Source organism: Fusarium poae, chromosome 4 (assembly GCF_019609905.1).
Source record: "Fusarium poae strain DAOMC 252244 chromosome 4, whole genome shotgun sequence".
Lineage (NCBI taxonomy): Eukaryota > Fungi > Ascomycota > Sordariomycetes > Hypocreales > Nectriaceae > Fusarium > Fusarium poae.
Genome location: NC_058402.1, coordinates 598,637 through 615,309, shown reverse-complemented (window position 1 = coordinate 615,309; position 16,673 = coordinate 598,637). Strand labels below are relative to the sequence as shown.

At 46.8% G+C, this 16,673-nt stretch overlaps 8 protein-coding genes across 8 annotated transcripts; 5 read left to right on the top strand and 3 right to left on the bottom strand.

Moving 5' to 3' along the window:
• Nucleotides 1-739: 739 nt before the first annotated feature.
• Nucleotides 740-2,182, top strand: FPOAC1_010310 (uncharacterized protein; the record flags this gene model as incomplete). Its single annotated transcript, XM_044854703.1, has 1 exon — nt 740-2,182. One exon carries the CDS (start codon nt 740-742, stop codon nt 2,180-2,182), a length of 1,443 nt encoding a protein of 480 aa, XP_044702016.1.
• A 1,315-nt stretch (nt 2,183-3,497) lies between these two features.
• Nucleotides 3,498-3,776, top strand: FPOAC1_010309 (uncharacterized protein; the record flags this gene model as incomplete). The annotated part of the gene is made up of 1 exon (XM_044854702.1): nt 3,498-3,776. One exon carries the CDS (start codon nt 3,498-3,500, stop codon nt 3,774-3,776), a length of 279 nt encoding a protein of 92 aa, XP_044702015.1.
• Nucleotides 3,777-4,021: 245 nt separating this feature from the next.
• Nucleotides 4,022-5,571, bottom strand: FPOAC1_010308 (uncharacterized protein; the record flags this gene model as incomplete). The annotated part of the gene is made up of 2 exons (XM_044854701.1): nt 4,022-5,244; nt 5,322-5,571. 2 exons carry the CDS (start codon nt 5,569-5,571, stop codon nt 4,022-4,024), a joined length of 1,473 nt encoding a protein of 490 aa, XP_044702014.1.
• Nucleotides 5,572-6,479: 908 nt separating this feature from the next.
• On the top strand, nt 6,480-7,595 carry FPOAC1_010307 (uncharacterized protein; the record flags this gene model as incomplete). Its single annotated transcript, XM_044854700.1, has 2 exons — nt 6,480-6,609; nt 6,664-7,595. The coding sequence occupies 2 exons, from the start codon at nt 6,480-6,482 to the stop codon at nt 7,593-7,595; spliced, it is 1,062 nt and encodes a 353-aa protein (XP_044702013.1).
• A 292-nt stretch (nt 7,596-7,887) lies between these two features.
• FPOAC1_010306 (uncharacterized protein) lies at nt 7,888-8,514 on the bottom strand (the record flags this gene model as incomplete). The annotated part of the gene is made up of 1 exon (XM_044854699.1): nt 7,888-8,514. One exon carries the CDS (start codon nt 8,512-8,514, stop codon nt 7,888-7,890), a length of 627 nt encoding a protein of 208 aa, XP_044702012.1.
• A 2,672-nt stretch (nt 8,515-11,186) lies between these two features.
• Nucleotides 11,187-13,245, top strand: FPOAC1_010305 (uncharacterized protein; the record flags this gene model as incomplete). The annotated part of the gene is made up of 7 exons (XM_044854698.1): nt 11,187-11,419; nt 11,469-11,525; nt 11,572-11,609; nt 11,658-11,728; nt 11,778-11,942; nt 11,989-12,987; nt 13,039-13,245. 7 exons carry the CDS (start codon nt 11,187-11,189, stop codon nt 13,243-13,245), a joined length of 1,770 nt encoding a protein of 589 aa, XP_044702011.1.
• A 391-nt stretch (nt 13,246-13,636) lies between these two features.
• On the top strand, nt 13,637-14,548 carry FPOAC1_010304 (uncharacterized protein; the record flags this gene model as incomplete). The annotated part of the gene is made up of 1 exon (XM_044854697.1): nt 13,637-14,548. The coding sequence occupies one exon, from the start codon at nt 13,637-13,639 to the stop codon at nt 14,546-14,548; it is 912 nt and encodes a 303-aa protein (XP_044702010.1).
• A 96-nt stretch (nt 14,549-14,644) lies between these two features.
• Nucleotides 14,645-15,986, bottom strand: FPOAC1_010303 (uncharacterized protein; the record flags this gene model as incomplete). Its single annotated transcript, XM_044854696.1, has 5 exons — nt 14,645-14,701; nt 14,759-15,152; nt 15,199-15,239; nt 15,293-15,657; nt 15,704-15,986. The coding sequence occupies 5 exons, from the start codon at nt 15,984-15,986 to the stop codon at nt 14,645-14,647; spliced, it is 1,140 nt and encodes a 379-aa protein (XP_044702009.1).
• Between the last annotated feature and the right edge of the window lie 687 nt (nt 15,987-16,673).

The following is a 16,673-nucleotide window of genomic DNA, read 5'->3' as shown; positions in this document are numbered from 1 at the left end:
CATTAGTACGTTAGTTTCGGTGTTTAGGACGGCAGGGTTTGGGATCAAATTGAATATTTTATCAAGGTTCTTGGCTTAGATTTTCAGAATTAGTGGGAGAAAGAATGAAAGGTGTGATAGTTTGAGTGCATCTCTTGGATGAGGGTCTGAGTTATGGATAATTTAGGTTAATCAAAATAGAAATATTGCAATTGATATGAGCTGCACCATTGAACCATATTCTCATTGTAAGGCTGATTTAATATTCGCATTTATCAACCAAAGTTCAGCAGGCTTGGGTTTTATGTTAGATGCCTGGTTCAAAGATCAATCTCACAAAACTCTATTGCAATATGGCAAAAGAACTCGACACGATACAGAGGTGGCGGATCAAGCTAACTTTATGAGTCATGATATATACCTAGATTGAGTTGATTTTCTATGTATACTTTGGGACTTACGCCTCGGAAATCACCAAACAATATTCCAGCTTCAACGCGTTAATACGCGTCAATAAACTTCAAGAAAATACACGACTATAAAAAGGGCAGGAGAGTGTTCCCCTTCCACTTACATTCCCTCCTCTTCATCTGTCAACTGCACAAAAGGATTTGCCCTGTTGCATCCCCAGCACTTCACAAATCTCAAGTTATCCAAACATAACTAACAAACAAAGCCACTGTTAGGTTTTAGAATCACATATAAGTACGAGACAAACACTTTGTGGTCCTACCTAACATCGATGTCACATACAAACAATATGTCTCCCAAGGATCTTTCCGTCGAGGAGTCTGTCTTCAGATTCCTGTTACCATTATCAGGCTCATCACCAGCTCTAGATGTTCCCAAAGAGGATTCTCTCTTCGGATCACCGGTGTTGGCCCCAAAATCACCACCAGCTCCAGATGTTCCCAAAGAGGATTCTCTCTTCGGATCACCGTTGCCCCCAAACTCACCACCAGCTCCAGATGTTCCCAAAGAGGATTCTCTCTTCGGATCACCGACGTTGGCCCCAAACTCATTACCAGCTCCAGATGTTCCCGCAGATGAGCCTCTCACCTGCCTACCGGTGTTTTCCCTAAGCTCACCAACAGCTGCAGATGAGCTTCTCCCCTGGTCACCGAGGTTGCGCCCAAACCCATCAACAGCTCTAGATATTCCCGCAGATGAGCCTCTCTCCTGGTCAACGATGTTGTCCCCATACCCGTCAACAGCTCTAGAGCCTTCCGCAATGGAGTCTTCCTCCAATACACCTGTACCACAAGAGCCTTCCGCAATGGAGTCTTCCTCCAACTCACCTGTACCACAACCACCTGTCTCGTCGGATGAGGGACCCATCGCCATAATGAAGGAATCCCTCCGTTCTTCTCAGGAAAAAGCAGTAAGGGCGCTGGCCGACGGAGAGTCGCCCCAAATCGACTTTAAGCCTGAGAATTGGGGACTGGATGAGGCAAAAGTAGACAACATCAAACAACAGACGAATCGCATCATCAAGACATACGCCCGCATTCCAAAGCCAGAGAGGAACAGGGTTCCTAAAAAGCTAAAAGACAAAGAACCAGAGTTCGACCTTGGGGATGCCATGGAGCGCCTCAGAGCTCGGCGCACGTTGAAAACTGTTGACCGACTGAAACTGAGTGAAAAACAACGAAATGCTGTGGTGATCCAGGGTCGACGATTCATTGCAGAAGAGCTAGCGAGAAGACGCCAGAAGAAACAAGAGGAAGAGGCAGAGAACATGAATGCCATGAACTACAGGTACTGGCAGAATGGCACCAATGGCACCAATGGCACCAATGGCATCAATGGCATCAATGTTATGAATATCATGAACGGTATGAATGTCATGAATGGCATGAATGGCATGAATGGTATGAATGCCATGAACTACAGGTACTGGCAGAATGGCACCAATGGCACCAATGGCACTAATGGCATCAATGTTATGAATATCATGAACGGTATGAATGGCATGAATGGCATGAATGGCATGAATGGCATGAATGGCATGAATGGCATCAATGGTATGAATGCCATGAACTACAGGTACTGGCAGAATGGCACCAATGGCACCAATGGCACCAATGGCATCAATGTTATGAATATCATGAACGGTATGAATGTCATGAATGGCATGAATGGCATGAATGGTATGAATGGTATGAATGGCATGAATGGCATGAACTACAGGCAGTGGCAATAAATAACCTCGAGTATATACTTGGGTTATTAGAAAATTTGACGATTAACAAGAACACTACCTATAGACGATATTCGTAGACCAGTCAATATTATTCTACCCTAAAGGTTGAAATAAAAATCTATAATCTGTATATTTGTGACAATGAAACTTGTAAGACGTGCACTCTCAGATGGATGGTTCCAGATAATTGCCCAGACTAAGTGATAGGTGAGTGTTGATTGAGAATTTGGTAGGTGAGTCATATAATACTGGTCAATACCTAGATGAATGTTAAATCAGCCTTATCAGAGATGTTATGGTTCAATGGCGCAGTTCTTAACCATCACTGCCAAGATTCAATTCACAGGCCAGAAGTACTTTTCTGTGATGACAGGTGCAATTCAAACTAAAAGGTACTTGCACAAGATAAGGCAAAGCCCTATTCCAATGCCCTACAAAGTGAGTCCACCTGTAACTTGAACTGAAAAATATGGGCCGGCTTGAGATGAACCCGACAGAGAGGGAAGAACGATAATAAGGAGAAGGTAACAAGTTTCGGATGAGCCAAGAAATGGTCAAGCCAAGAAATAGTAATCAATGCTATACATAAGAAACCGTGTGTTTTACAGGGGTTTAATCGAGAAATCTGCATCACCCTGTTGTTTGGATGTTTGAGTCTGAGGGTTTTACCATGGTTACATCGGGCCATCGACCGAGGGATGAAACAGATCTGAGATGGTGCCAGGGGGAATGAAAACAATAGAGTTGTTATTGATGATACAAGTAATAGAGAGTGAAAAAATAAATAAAATAAAATAAAAAAATATATGCCATGCAATCAGCTCACTATAGATAGATTAGTAGTCATATGTGCTGTGACTGTTGGGAACTTGGGATATAATATACCGCGCGCTTAAAGAATACATCAATTGGTCCCTTGTCTATAAGTTGCACTTGTTTCAACCAACGAGACGCATCCGCGACCGGGTCGTCTTGGCCCCGACCTCAAAGAGTGTCTTGCTATTAACTATGATTGGTTACTTTACCAACCCCTGCTTCATCCCATGCATCAAGACATCCCATCTTGTGGTCTTTTGTTGGAATGATTCGCTCTTTTTAGCAGACACTCACTCACTCAGTCTGTCTCTCTCTCTCTCTCTCTCTCTCTCTCATTCTCATTCTTTTATCCTACTCCTCGCTGGCGAGTGAACCTTTTCCCCCAATTTATATTTCTTTGTAATACCAGAACGAACCTCTCTTTAATTTTACTCTGGTTACACTGTCAAAAAAACACACAACCAACACAATCTATCTACTACAATACCATATATACAAAATGGGCGGCAATCTTTCCTCCACATTCGTTCCAGACCTTTCGGGCGTCGTCCTCAGCCCCGAAGACAAAGACTCAGACCTTCACCTCGCCGTCTTCTGGGGTGCTTCTCTCTACGCTTGCGCCATGATCTTTGCTACATGCGCCCTCATCGACCGCTGGAAGGGCCCTTACGACCGCGTTCGGACAACGGGAGGTTCTGTAATCGGAGCCCTGTTATTATCCACGGCTTGGCCTGTCGTCATGGCTTATCTACTGTTTAATCCCGCGTATGCCGATTGATGAGAACCCCCAACACTTTGGCAAATGCAAATGGAAATGGAAATGGGAAGCTGGTTATGAGCGACACGGATGGACGGACGGCGCATTTTGGGAGATGATGATACCTCGAGGTACCTTGGTTACTGATGGAAATGGATAGCATATTAGGTCAGACCTGGAGTTTGAATGCATACCACATCGATATTATAACATCTAATACATATTCTTTTCTATGTCTCCCATCTTTGATCACTGTTCAGGTAAGGTCAACCCACAAGAGTATTACGTCGACTTCTATCCGACCGAGCATCCTTTCTTCCGATGATAGTCTCAAGAGCTTGTGTCAAGGCCTTGGCATCATACCTTCCACCACGTCCCTTCTCATCCTTGGGTCCGTACAACCGTGTCGCGTCAATACCCAACTGTCCAAACTTCTGTTTGTCCACCTTGGGCGACGTCGGACCCTCGATATAAATTACATGCGACACATACTGGTTGTAGTCTTCCTCTGAAGGTTTCGGTAGGCTGCGCGAGTCGGCGAGAGCATTTGCAATTGCCCCGACAAAGTCCAATCCTGTAAACGGTGTCGTCGAAGGACCTGTCTCTCGGTCGATGGTGCCGTTGAGGATGAGGATCTTGTTGCGCACGTGCGGACTTGTGATAGCGTCTCCTACACCGCGTAGCACAAGACTAGGGATGAGCGATGTGAATAAAGATCCGATGCTGTATACTACACTGTGCACGGATCCAAGGGCGTCCAGGACTCTTGGGTTGGCGGGCATTTTGATCTCTTCACCGTATGGATTTATGTACCACAGTCGTGAGATTCGGGCCGGTAGGTCTTCCTCTTGTTCCTTTGAGAAAGCAATCGCTGGTCGGCGCAGCGCAGGTAGTGTACCCGGCAAGTTCGCATCTTCTACGTGGTGATGATCGTGATGCCATGGTCCTTGTCGCGACACAGATGGACTATGCACGCCAGCTGAAGTTCCCGGTACGGCAGCTGTAGGAGCACTCGGATGCGAAATGTCATTCTGACCAGTAATTATGGTACCATCTTCCAGCCCAGCAGCAATGTGGCTCGCAAAGTTGGTGTTGAGAGCCGGAAGGACAGCTATTCTATCCGGCACAGAACAGATGGAACTCAAGAGGTAGATGGCAGCTTCAAAGCTACCAGTGAATAGACGAGCACCAGTGAGAAACAGGTTTCCAATGCTCGCGCCAGAATAGTCGAAGCGACTGCTCGGTTTCATGCGCTTCACAACTTCGAGGTTGAAGCTGTTGAGGTAAGATCGGATAAGTTCCCGCTTGGGCGATGAGATGTCATCCCATAGTGGATGGGTAGCTTCTAGAATCTCAAACCATTCCGATCTAGCAATGGCGTAGTTCTTGGGAAGGCGGTGATTGAAGAAGTGCTTGATGGCGACGGTCTCGGGATTGCCGTTGTCGTCTGGGATCAGGCGAACGAGACGAGATCTAACATCTCCGATACCTTGTTTGCTGTTCTGTTACTACTAAGACTAGGACTAGGACTAGGGAGGGAAGAGCCACGTGGTAGTAGAAACTGACCTGGTCCACCAAAGACGCGAATGATCTCACTACTGCTACCTCCGTTATCAGAGATGGGGATCACGTAACTGAGGGTGCACTGATTCGCTTCTCGAACGCTCTCGAAGACATCGACGAGATTGTTGGCGGCGCTACCGCCTGAAAAGACAACTATGCCTGTAACTGACGACGGTGGGCGGGGGGTTCCACTGGAGGAGTATGGGAGTTGGAGACCCAGATTGACAGTTAATTGAGATGGAGTGTGAGCCATCGGATGTATTATGTGATTGTTTTTGGAGTAGAAGGACCTGGGGAGTCTGTCAATATGTTGATGACAGATGACAGTTGGCGGGGCAGAACAATAAGCCCCAGTATTGTATCACTCACTACCTGGTACTAAAGGATGAACCGATTGATACCCTACAGTTGTTTACTTTTGGTCGATCAAGATGCAATCATGAACCTCATATTCTTGAAAGACTTGTGTCATTAACTGTAAGCTACTTCCTATTGTCTAAACATGTTCATGTCATGCTATGTCATGCAGATAGATGCAATGCAATGCAACGCAATGCAATGCACACGAGTCATTAAACTTAGTACCTAACGTGGAATAAAGCTCACTGACACGATACATACATTATTCGAACAAACTCTTGTCTACTACTACATATGTAAGAAACCCGGCGGTCCTTCTGGAAAACGACAAGCATTGACAATCTCGGATCCGCATGGATTCAATGTGGATCAAGTCTTTTTCTGAATGGCTTCATCGGGATTCTTAGTCCAAAGCCCGCAATTGGTCTCCATAACCCAGTCCACTTTTAAGAAAGAATTCAATCGGCAGTTGAAGATTGTCGCACTGAAACAGTAAAACGTCAAGTATCCACTGCTTGCCACTAGATACGGGCTGGTTACGTCAGTTTCAACACTCTAATTCTCATCTATATCGAACCACGATTCTTACAAATCGGTATTCGGCACAGACATCCATTTGTTTCCTTACAAATCTGCATCTTTTGAGTCTTTGCTGTTATCTAACGAGTTTTCTTTTTTGGGTTGTCGGTATAGATTGTCGAGATATATAAAGACCATATCGAAGCGTCATCTACACTACTTTCCTTACTATCAGCAATCTTTCCTCTCATCAACTACAAACACCAACATACTTCACACATAATGTCTCAGTCTATCCCCCAAACCGTTAAGCAATGGGTCATCCCTTCTCGGGATGCCAAGGACTTCAGTGGCATGAAGTTCACCGAGGCTCCTACTCCTGAGCTCGGTGATGGACAAGTCCTCGTCAAGCGTAAGTCTTCATTACCAAATACTCAACTGTATACAAATCACTAACATCCATTAGTCCAGGGTGCTTCCCTCAACTACCGTGATCTGATCCTCCCCATCGGACGCTACCCCTTCCCCGCCAAGGACGGCGTTGTTCCCGGCTCTGACGGTGCCGGTACCGTCCTCGCTGTCGGCAAGAACGTCACCCGTTTCCAGCCCGGCGACAAGGTCGTCACCCTCTTCAACCAGGGCCACATCGGCGGCTCTCTCGACAACCTCAGCGTCCAGACCGGTCTCGGTGGTGTCATTGACGGTACCTTCCGCTCCGTCGGTGCCTTTGACGAGCATGGTCTCGTCCCCATGCCCAAGGGTCTCGAGTTCCACGAGGCTGCCACCCTCACCTGCGCTGGTCTGACCGCCTGGAACGGTCTCTACGGTCTTGAGGGCAAGAAGCTCCTCCCCGGCCAGTGGGTTCTCACCCAGGGAACCGGCGGTGTCTCCATCTTCGCTGTCCAGTTCGCCAAGGCTGCCGGCGCCAAGGTCATCGCTACCACCAGCTCCAGCGAGAAGGCCAAGCTCCTCGAGAAGCTCGGTGCCGACCACATCATCAACTACAAGGAGACTCCTGAGTGGGGAGCCAAGGCCAAGGAGATCACCGGCGGTGCTGGTGTCGACCACATCATCGAGGTTGCTGGTCCTTCTTCCATGAAGCAGTCTCTCAACGCTGTCAAGATTGACGGTGTCATCTCCATCATCGGATTCGTCGGTGGTACCGGTCAGAACGACCCCGGTTTCCTTGACTGCCTTTCCAACCTCTGCACCACCCGAGGTCTCCTTGTCGGAAGCCGAGCTCAGATGGAGGACATGTGCCGCGCTGTCGAGGCCAACATTGAGAAGCTCCGTCCCGTTGTCGACCCCAAGGTCTTTAGCCTCGAGCAGCTCCGTGAGGCTTACGAGTACCAGTGGTCTGGTCAGCACCAGGGTAAGGTCTGTGTCAAGATTGAGTAAGCGATGGAATTATGACAAAAGCGACGCCTTGGCAAAGACTGCTTTGGCTTTGGAGTTTAATATGTAGAACCAATTGATACCACATTTTCACACGAATCACAATCCCAGAGTAATCTTGAAATGAATTGAAGCCCTTGATTAAATGCATTGATATCCCTTACTCGATCAATAAATTACATGCCCTTGGCATCTAACTTTGCCCAACGCTCAATTGCCTTCCATGTTATTCCTCCTAATGCCAACCATCTAACCCAACAATCTATACCAATAAACAAAGGAAACCGAATGACATTTAGAGAACAAGAGCGGCGACACCAGCAACAATACCACCAAACATGCTGTATCTGTTGGATGTACCACCATTGACGACGACCGTGCTGGGTGTAGGAACCGGGACGACAGGAACACCGGGAGTTTGTGGGACGGGTAGAGGAACGGGAGTACCGCTGGGAACCGGGAGAACAGGAGGAACGGGAGAGCTGGCGATGGGAGTGTCGACAGGAGGAGGAGCGATAACGGCAGTCGAAGATCCCTCAAGAACAGGAGGCTCCGTCGCAGCCGTGTTACCACCACCTTGAACAACAGTAGTAGTATCTCCACCAGCCAGAGTCAGAGTATCGGTCGAAGCGCGAGTGCTACCGCCTCCCTCGCCGTTACAAACGCTTCCGTTGGGACAGCAGCCGTACTGCGAATTGGTGCCGACTTCGCAGTAGGCAGTAGGAGGACAACCGCCCTGTTTGCTAGGACAACATGTCCAGTCTTCCTGGATACAGCCGGAACCACAGTCCTTGAGATTCTGCTCCGAGCAGGGGACTTCGACGACTTGACGGACCGAAAGAAGAGGGAAGCTGGGCGAGTATTGCACCGAGGCGAGAGCGCCAGAGGCGGAGAGGGCGATGAGAAGAACCTTGTTGTACATTTTGGTTGAGTGTTTGTTGAGTTTCGGAGCGAAAGTGTTTGTGATTCTTCTTAGCGAATGGCTTTTATCTCGAGAAGAGGCTGTAGTGTTGTACTTGTATGAGTGAGTGAGTGAGTGATGGTGATGAGAAAGAATTGAGACACATACCAAGACTTGGGGGGTTTATATGTCTTGCCCCGATCGTATATTTTGTCTTTTTAGATCTCAACTCTAAGTTAGCATCTCCCACCTCCATGGTCCTTGTTTCTTTATTTTCGCGCGTGAGTTGCCGCGTGCGGCGTTGGTGATGTCGGCTTTTGCTTTTGGTTAAAGACATGCAAGACATTCCAGCCACGATTGCATCCACTCCTCCCGCAAACATCCACTCCCTTTTCCCATACCGGTGATTGTTTGTCTAGGCGGGCAATTCTCGTCTTGTCTCATCTATTTTTGCGCAATCCGATCTGTTACTGCGATGGTTGTCTGTACGACACACAATCTCTTCCACGTTTTCTTCCATGCGTCCGGCGCTTTGTTCCTTTTTCCGTCTCTGGGCGCCTCTGTTTGATGGTCGATGATATTCAGGGACAATTGCCTGAATGACGGTATCTGTTCCTGGTGGCTGTTTTCGGTAGTGCTGGGGTAACCAAGTTAGATCAGATCAGATCAGATCGGGATCTTGGGGTTGGAGCTCGATTGTCTGGACGTCAGAATACGGGGATTCCCTGTTGGTGAAAAGTTGTTGTACGAGATGGTTAATGCCAAGTAGTGCGATTGATGTGGTTGATGTCATCCCAAGCAATACTGACTTGGCACTCTCTGTCCGTGAGCTGTTTCTTATTATTAGTCGGGTAGAGTACATAATGCTGTAAAGTTCAGGTTATCATTAAATGAGATAGGTGAATTAAATAAAGCACTCTCATTATTATCCAGTGCTTCTTGGAGGATGTCTTTGACACCAGTCCCCTTGATATCTGGAAACTCCTTGTTCAATTTTCACTCACATCAAGATTAAAACGTATATTGACACTAACAAAAAGACTTGAAGAAAATCCGTCAATCTTCATCACCAGCATGTTTATTTATTGTCTCTGTTCCAATTAAAACTTGTCCAGTTTACGATGCTCCTTATTCCCTGAATGTGCTGCTAGAATGCGGCTCAGCTCTCACTCTCAACCCCAGCTTCCGTACTGTTGCGCATTAAACTCGATAAATTAGACATGGTGTTGATATAGAATTATTTCAACGAATGACAAACAGAGAGACTCATAGCCCACATGGACGCATTAGGAAATTGTCTCTGCTTGTAAATTCCAGTGCCTGTTGAGCTTAAGACACCAACCGAATAAAGTTTCACGGCGGCAAGCTCTAGGTCCGATCGATCTCGACTAGTGAAAGCTATTAGAGATGTTGACCAGGAACAAGATTTGTCAAGATGCCGTTGTTTTCCTGCCCCTGGGCGCAAACCGCCACCTGGGGATGAGTGAACTAACTGGTTGAACGGTGTGGCGAGGGAGGAACGATATAAAGTTGGCTTGTCTGCATGCTACTATGTCTCTTGAAGATATTTTGTAAGTGAAAATGCAGGGTAAGTTAAGAATCTGTTTCACGGGAATAAAGTGCATGATTCATCGGGGCTTGGTTGCTAAGACTGTCTCAGAGGAAATGTAAACATGTCTCACAGCAGTACTCGTTGGTTCGCCGGGACGGGACCAACTAGAATAAGCAAGATAAACAACGAGTACCTCACAAGAATATCTTCTTCTTCTTTCATATGGGACTCGCATCATTCGTCGGGATTAGGCCCTTGTCATGCATCAGGTATCAGAAGAATTGGCCGCTGTAAGCATAAGGGACGAAATTAGTAGGTCAGCTTATGGTACTTAGGCCAGACCTCTTAGGCTGTTTATTTTTGTACCATAAGACGCAGGAGGCTAACGTTTCTGCTACCCAGAGGTAGTCATGGTGAAAGAATTGGCCGAACTACTACTAGTAGGTAAGCATCAAAGCATAGGTAAACACTGCCGCACCCGCACCAGCACCTTCTTTGTTTGGTCTTGGGGATCGCATGACGAGTAAACTCGGGCTGCGAAGTGAAGACATGCCCAATCGGAATCCCTTGTGCAGTTTTCTGTTAGTAAGCCAATATCAACACCAGGCAAGAGCCATCAGCCTTTCGTCAACCTTCCAAAGAACTAGACAACAAATCCAAACAATAGCAGTTCCCAATTCCATCTCATACATACAGCACTCATGTCTTATTTCTCAACGTGGTCATGGATTGTCTCACAGTCTTGTCCCCGAAGCAGTAAAATATCTATTACTCTCCCATGACGACAATATTCCAACATATCAAGTCATTTGTAGGTCAATTCTTCTCAGCGGTTTTCAATCCTGTCGATTCTATTGGATCACGGAGATTTCTAATGTATGTATTGCTTAGCACCATGGTCTATTCGATCTGTTTGGCTGCAATCAATGCATCCAAGCCATACATACAGAAACGACGTGTCAACGATCCGGAGCTTCCTCCGGCTTAGGTGCAGCATTGATATTGGAATGGAAAGATGAAAGTATCGAGGCGCCTTGAGAGGCTATAAGACAATGTTTGTCCTCCTCGACCCCCTCTTTATATATCGTGGTCCCCATCTCTCATTCTAATCTTCAAGTTAGGCCACATGCCATCCATCACCATGAACAACTCCAACCAACTTGACCCTCGTCAGCATCCTCTACAAGCCATTGGTGCTGCTATCGGTGCTGAAACACAGGGAGAACGTAGAGCCCCTCGCTCGAGCCATTTTCAGGGCGCCAATGAGGGACCAGCCGATGTCATCGCCAAGGTCTCTGGTGCACAGAGCGGAGGGAAAAGGGAAGATGATGGCCCTTACTTTACCAACAATGAAGGCATTCCTTTCCCTGACCCGTATGTATTTGGTATCTGTATGCCTCAATGTATGCTTACCTTCATCCAGAGCTCATAGCAAAACTGCTGGGGGTTTACCTCTCATCAGCGATACATTCTTGTTGCAGTAAGTCCCCCTCCCATGTACAATTTCAGATCTGACCTTGAGATAGGAAGCAGCAGCACTTTAACAGATCCAAGAACCTAGAACGTATGTATGGCAGTTCTCTCGTTGACTATCACAGCTAACATATGTCAGGTATGGTTCATCCTTGCGGCTCTGGCGCCTTTGGTTACTTTGAATGCACCCAAGATGTCACTGAACTCACTGTAAGACAGATGATACCTTTCATATCAAGGTATACTGACTGTGTCTTAGAAAGCCAACTTTCTTTCTTCTGTCGGAGAAAAAACACCCGTCTTTGTTAGGTTTTCTACCGTCACTCTTGGAAGGGAGTTCCCAGACGAGGCTCGAAACCCTCGAGGCTTTGCTATCAAGTTCTACACGATGGAAAGAAATTATGATCTTGTCGGCCTCAACTTTGTAAGCTTCCTTTTTACTCTCCATGATTCCGATCTGACCTTCTAAGCCCGTCTTCTTCTGCCGTGATCCAATCCAAGGACCAGATGTCATCCGCTCCCAGTACCGCAACCCGAGCAACTTCCTTCTAGATCACGATGCCCTCTTTGACCTTCTCGCCAACACTCCCGAGGCCAACCATGCCGGACTCATGTTCTTCAGTGACCACGGAACCCCTCAAGGTTGGCGTTTCAACCATGGATACGGCTGCCACACGTTCAAATGGGTCAACTCTGACGGAGAGTTCGTTTACATCAAGTACCACTTCATCGCAAAGCACGGCCAGAAGCAGTTTACCGACAGCGAAGCTATTCAAATGTGTGGTGAAGACCCGGATTACTCCAAGAGGGATCTCTGGGAGGCCATTGAGAAGGGCGAGGAGATTGAGTGGACAGCACATGTTCAGATCATGGATCCTAGACAGGCAGACCCTGATAAGCTTGGCTTCGATCCTTTTGATGTGACCAAGGTTTGGCCCAGATCACAGTTTCCCATGAAGGAATTCGGAAGACTCGTGCTCAACAAGAACCCTGAAAACTTCCACAGAGACGTGGAACAGGCTGCTTTCTCACCTGGAAGCATGGTCCCTGGCATTGAAGACTCGCCCGACCCTCTTCTTCAGTTCCGCATGTTCTTCTACCGCGATGCCCAATACCATCGTATCGGCGTCAACCTCCATCAAGTCCCAGTAAATTGTCCTTTCATGGCCAAGTCCTACGCTTCGCTCAACTTTGACGGTCCTATGCGTGTAGACGCTAACCACGCGGGCAATAAGCAATATGCTCCGAACAGCTTTTCTCACAAGTTTAGACCTGATACTGCTGAAGCTCCCTATCAAGTCAACGACAATGTTGTAAGTCGGGCGAGCCACTTCTGGCACGAGGGTAAAAAGAACGATTATGACCAGGCCAAGGACCTTTGGGTCAGGGTCATGAGCGATCAGGAGAAGAAAAACACTTGCTACAACACAGCCAAAGGTCTCAGGCGTGTCAAGTATCCCGAGATCCAGGTAGAGAACACCGCGTTTGACTTGATATTTACATAGCTGACATTTTATTAGAGCAAGTACCTGGCGCAGGTATACAACATCTCGGAGGACTATGCACAAGGAATCTACAATCTTCTGGACAGCCCTCAATTTGAGTTCTCCAAGGTCAAGGAGCTTACAGAGACTGCGCAGGAATGGTACAAGGAGCCCAAGTTCAGACCCGGCCCTGGCTCAAAGCTCACAGGGTATCCTCCTGAAGTAGCAGTGTATCAAGCATGAGGCATATCAGGGTTGGAACAATAAGGTTCCATACATCAATTCGAACGTTACAACTCAATCATACCATTTAACGTAAATCTACCAGGAATGGAATCTATGATGCTTACAACTTGAACCCCTGCAATATGCACACTGTTGGAGTTAGCGGGGATAACAAGTAGAGTTGTCGCGAGAAGCCAACAAGAATCGGGATAAAATCGCGACTTTCTATAAAGCCGAATAGAGGCACTAAATGGGAACGAAGGATTCGAGTGGAGATTCCTTCAACGGTAAGTCTGAGCCAGAGTCGACGATCATATGTTCACGATACCCTAGATAGTTATACTATAAGAAGTTGTTGCTTCTCCATTCTGACCTCCAAATCCACCTCAATTGATGTCAGAGCAACAAAATGGCTACAGACGAACTCAAGTCCATTCTCCAAACCGTCATAGATGACTTCCGAGGATGGCCCCTCGCACCAATAATGCACTTTCCCAACGAAGCAGACCTCGAATTTGAAGACATCTACTTTCCTTCCGACGATGGCGTCCCTCTAGAAGGCTGGTTCATCCCTTGCAAAGGCTCAAACAAGATCATCATCGCCAACCACCCTCACTGGTTCAACCGCGCAGGAATACCATCACACCTAGAACCTTGGAACAATCTCATGCCCGGAAACGACTTTGAAGTCAACTTCATCCCAGACTACAAGATCTTACACGACGCGGGGTACAATGTCCTGGCGTATGATCTTAGGAATCACGGTTTGAGCGGGCAGGGGAACCAGGGACTGTTTGGCTTTTTCGAGTGGCGCGATGTCCTAGGTTCGCTCAAGTACGTGCGAGGACGCGAAGATACGAAAGACATGACTATTGGACTCTTTAGTCGTTGTGCAGGCGTAAATGCCACGTTTTCCGCGATGAGACATCGTCCTGAAGCCTTCAAGGGTGTACGCTGCATGGTTGCTCCACAGCCTATATCCGCAGGGTCTTCGATCGGAAAGCTCATCAAGACGATGGGTGCGCCAGAGTCTTTTATGGAGGAGGCTGATCGGATGTTCTTTATGAAGACAAGTTTCCATATCAACCAACTGAATCCTCCGATGGACGCGAAGCACACCAGGGTGCCGACCTTTTTGTATCAGGTGCGCGACGATCCTTGCACAACGCCTGCGGACGTGCAGTCTATCTACGACAATATTCCCATCGAAGAGAAGAAGTTGAAGTGGATTGAGGGGACGGAGAAGCGATGGGATGGATACACTTACTTCCAGAGGGAGCCGGATCAATTTCTGGAGTGGTTTGCAAAGTATATGAACTAGTTTGTAATTATTACAATAACATATTAGTCTATTCTATAAGATCTAGTGAAAGAAATGGGTATCGTCTATGGTTTATGCTAAAAGGGAAAATTCAGTCTATGGTGCTGTGAGAATGGCAATTTGAGAGCTCCGTCGCCTCTTTGGTTCTGGGACCTATTGGAACAGTTAGACATCCAACTCGATCATTCATGATATCCAGAAGCTTCATACCGTATAAGTATTGCCATTCCTCAATGGCCTCATCGACTCTCCGTCACTGTTCATATCCCGATCATCACTGTCAGATGGTCTAGTCTGCTTGACCACCACCTCAACTTCAGTCCTGGTCGTCTTCTGAATACCGCCCTCCAATCTGTTCATCTCGATATCGTCGTCGCCAGCTTGGCAAAGGGTCAAGTTTCCTCCGATAAACATGGCTGAAGGGATGTGTCCTTTTCCGAGCTTGTTGCCGCTTTTTTGTTTCGGTTGGGTGCTGCCCGACTTGGAGCCAGAGTAGTCGTAGCCATTACCGTTACTGGCTTTCACAACTTTGATGATGAGATCGGCCATGTTCATTTCGATGTGGAGTTTGACGAGATATGCGAGGGGGTGGAATTGAACATAACTAGGAGTTGTTAGTAAGGAAATGGAGAGTGGGTGAGGTGACTTACACAATGTCGTTGGGAAGAGACATCATGGCAATGAGAAGAATCTATTCCAGAGTAAGTATGTACGAATCATTTTTAGATCATGGTAAAGACTTACATCCATTGTCATAGAAATAGCAATCATGCCCAAGTTGTAGCGAAACAAACGAGTGTACTTGGTGAGGCCATTTGCAATAAGCCTCGATCGCACAAGATGGATAAAGTAGAGATTAAGTCCGGCGTCGACAAGTAAAAAGATAACCTTTTCGATTCTATCCCAGACTTTGTTGATATTTATCCAAGTGTCATTGATCTGCAATCTCGCTGGGATCCAAATCATAAAGACACTGATATTGATACACAAGATGATCAGAAACGACCAGATCTTGAGCCATTTTGCTTTTCTCCGATTGACCATGAGAATCGCGATTCTGTTGATGATGATTTGTATAAGGGCTTGGATCTGTATACACCAGAGAAAGACTGCGCCGTTAGTTACTGTCGTGGCTAAGTGACAAGATGGACGTACTTAGAACGAAAAAGACTGGAAACCCGCCAGGAATATAATTTCGTAAATAACACCAAGTAACAGCACTCATGATACAACTGCTTGTCCATTCGAGCCACACCAAGATAATGTATTGGTTCATTTTTCGGCCTCTACTCCACGAGTCCATCGTTTGTCGAATGGCTTTTGTAGAGCTAAAGATACCGACGCCGAGCGATATGCCCCAGGCGATACTGGCAATGTTCATGTCATCTGAGCCAGCGTTGACTTCTGTGAATCCTGGACCTTTCCACAATTCGAACATGTTTGCTGAGAGTCTGCACCAGCAGACAAGAATGACAAAGGAATAAAAGAGAGGTATCCGAAGATGTAAAAGGGATCCTAGTCAATAGAGAAGAGAAGTAAGTAAATGAATGACAGAAGACACAAAGGGAAGAGGATTTGTTGCATACATATTAACTCAGGAATAAACGCATCGACGCTAAGTGATCTGATCAGATCTCATGAAAAGCTGTTGATCACATTGAAGGGGGGGAGAAAGCACGGATTAGAGAATCCATTTTGCCGCACAGATGGTGAAGGAGGGATGCCGGTTCACAAGGCGATGTCCGTAGTTGGTTCAAGGACATGTAGAAAATATCTGCAGTGATGTCAGCTTCATCTTAATAGCATGACAGCCTTGTATCGGACGCTTGCAATGTTCCAGAAGACTGTAGTCTGTTTCCAATATGTCAACACGGAGCAGCGAGTGTCACTGACTACTCACTAGGGGCGAGTCATGGTGGGCCCCCTGTTAAACGGCCGCATAATACAGTTTTGTATAAAAGTACGAAAATGAAAGAAAATACGGAAACTAGAGTTGAATGACGTTTGGGTGAAATGGAATGATGAAAAGTTGGAGGGATTGTTTTGGATAAGGTTCTTTCAAAGAGAAGCATGTCTTGTCTCTACTGTCTCGAGGCACCAAAGACAACGCAATTATTTCTCAGTA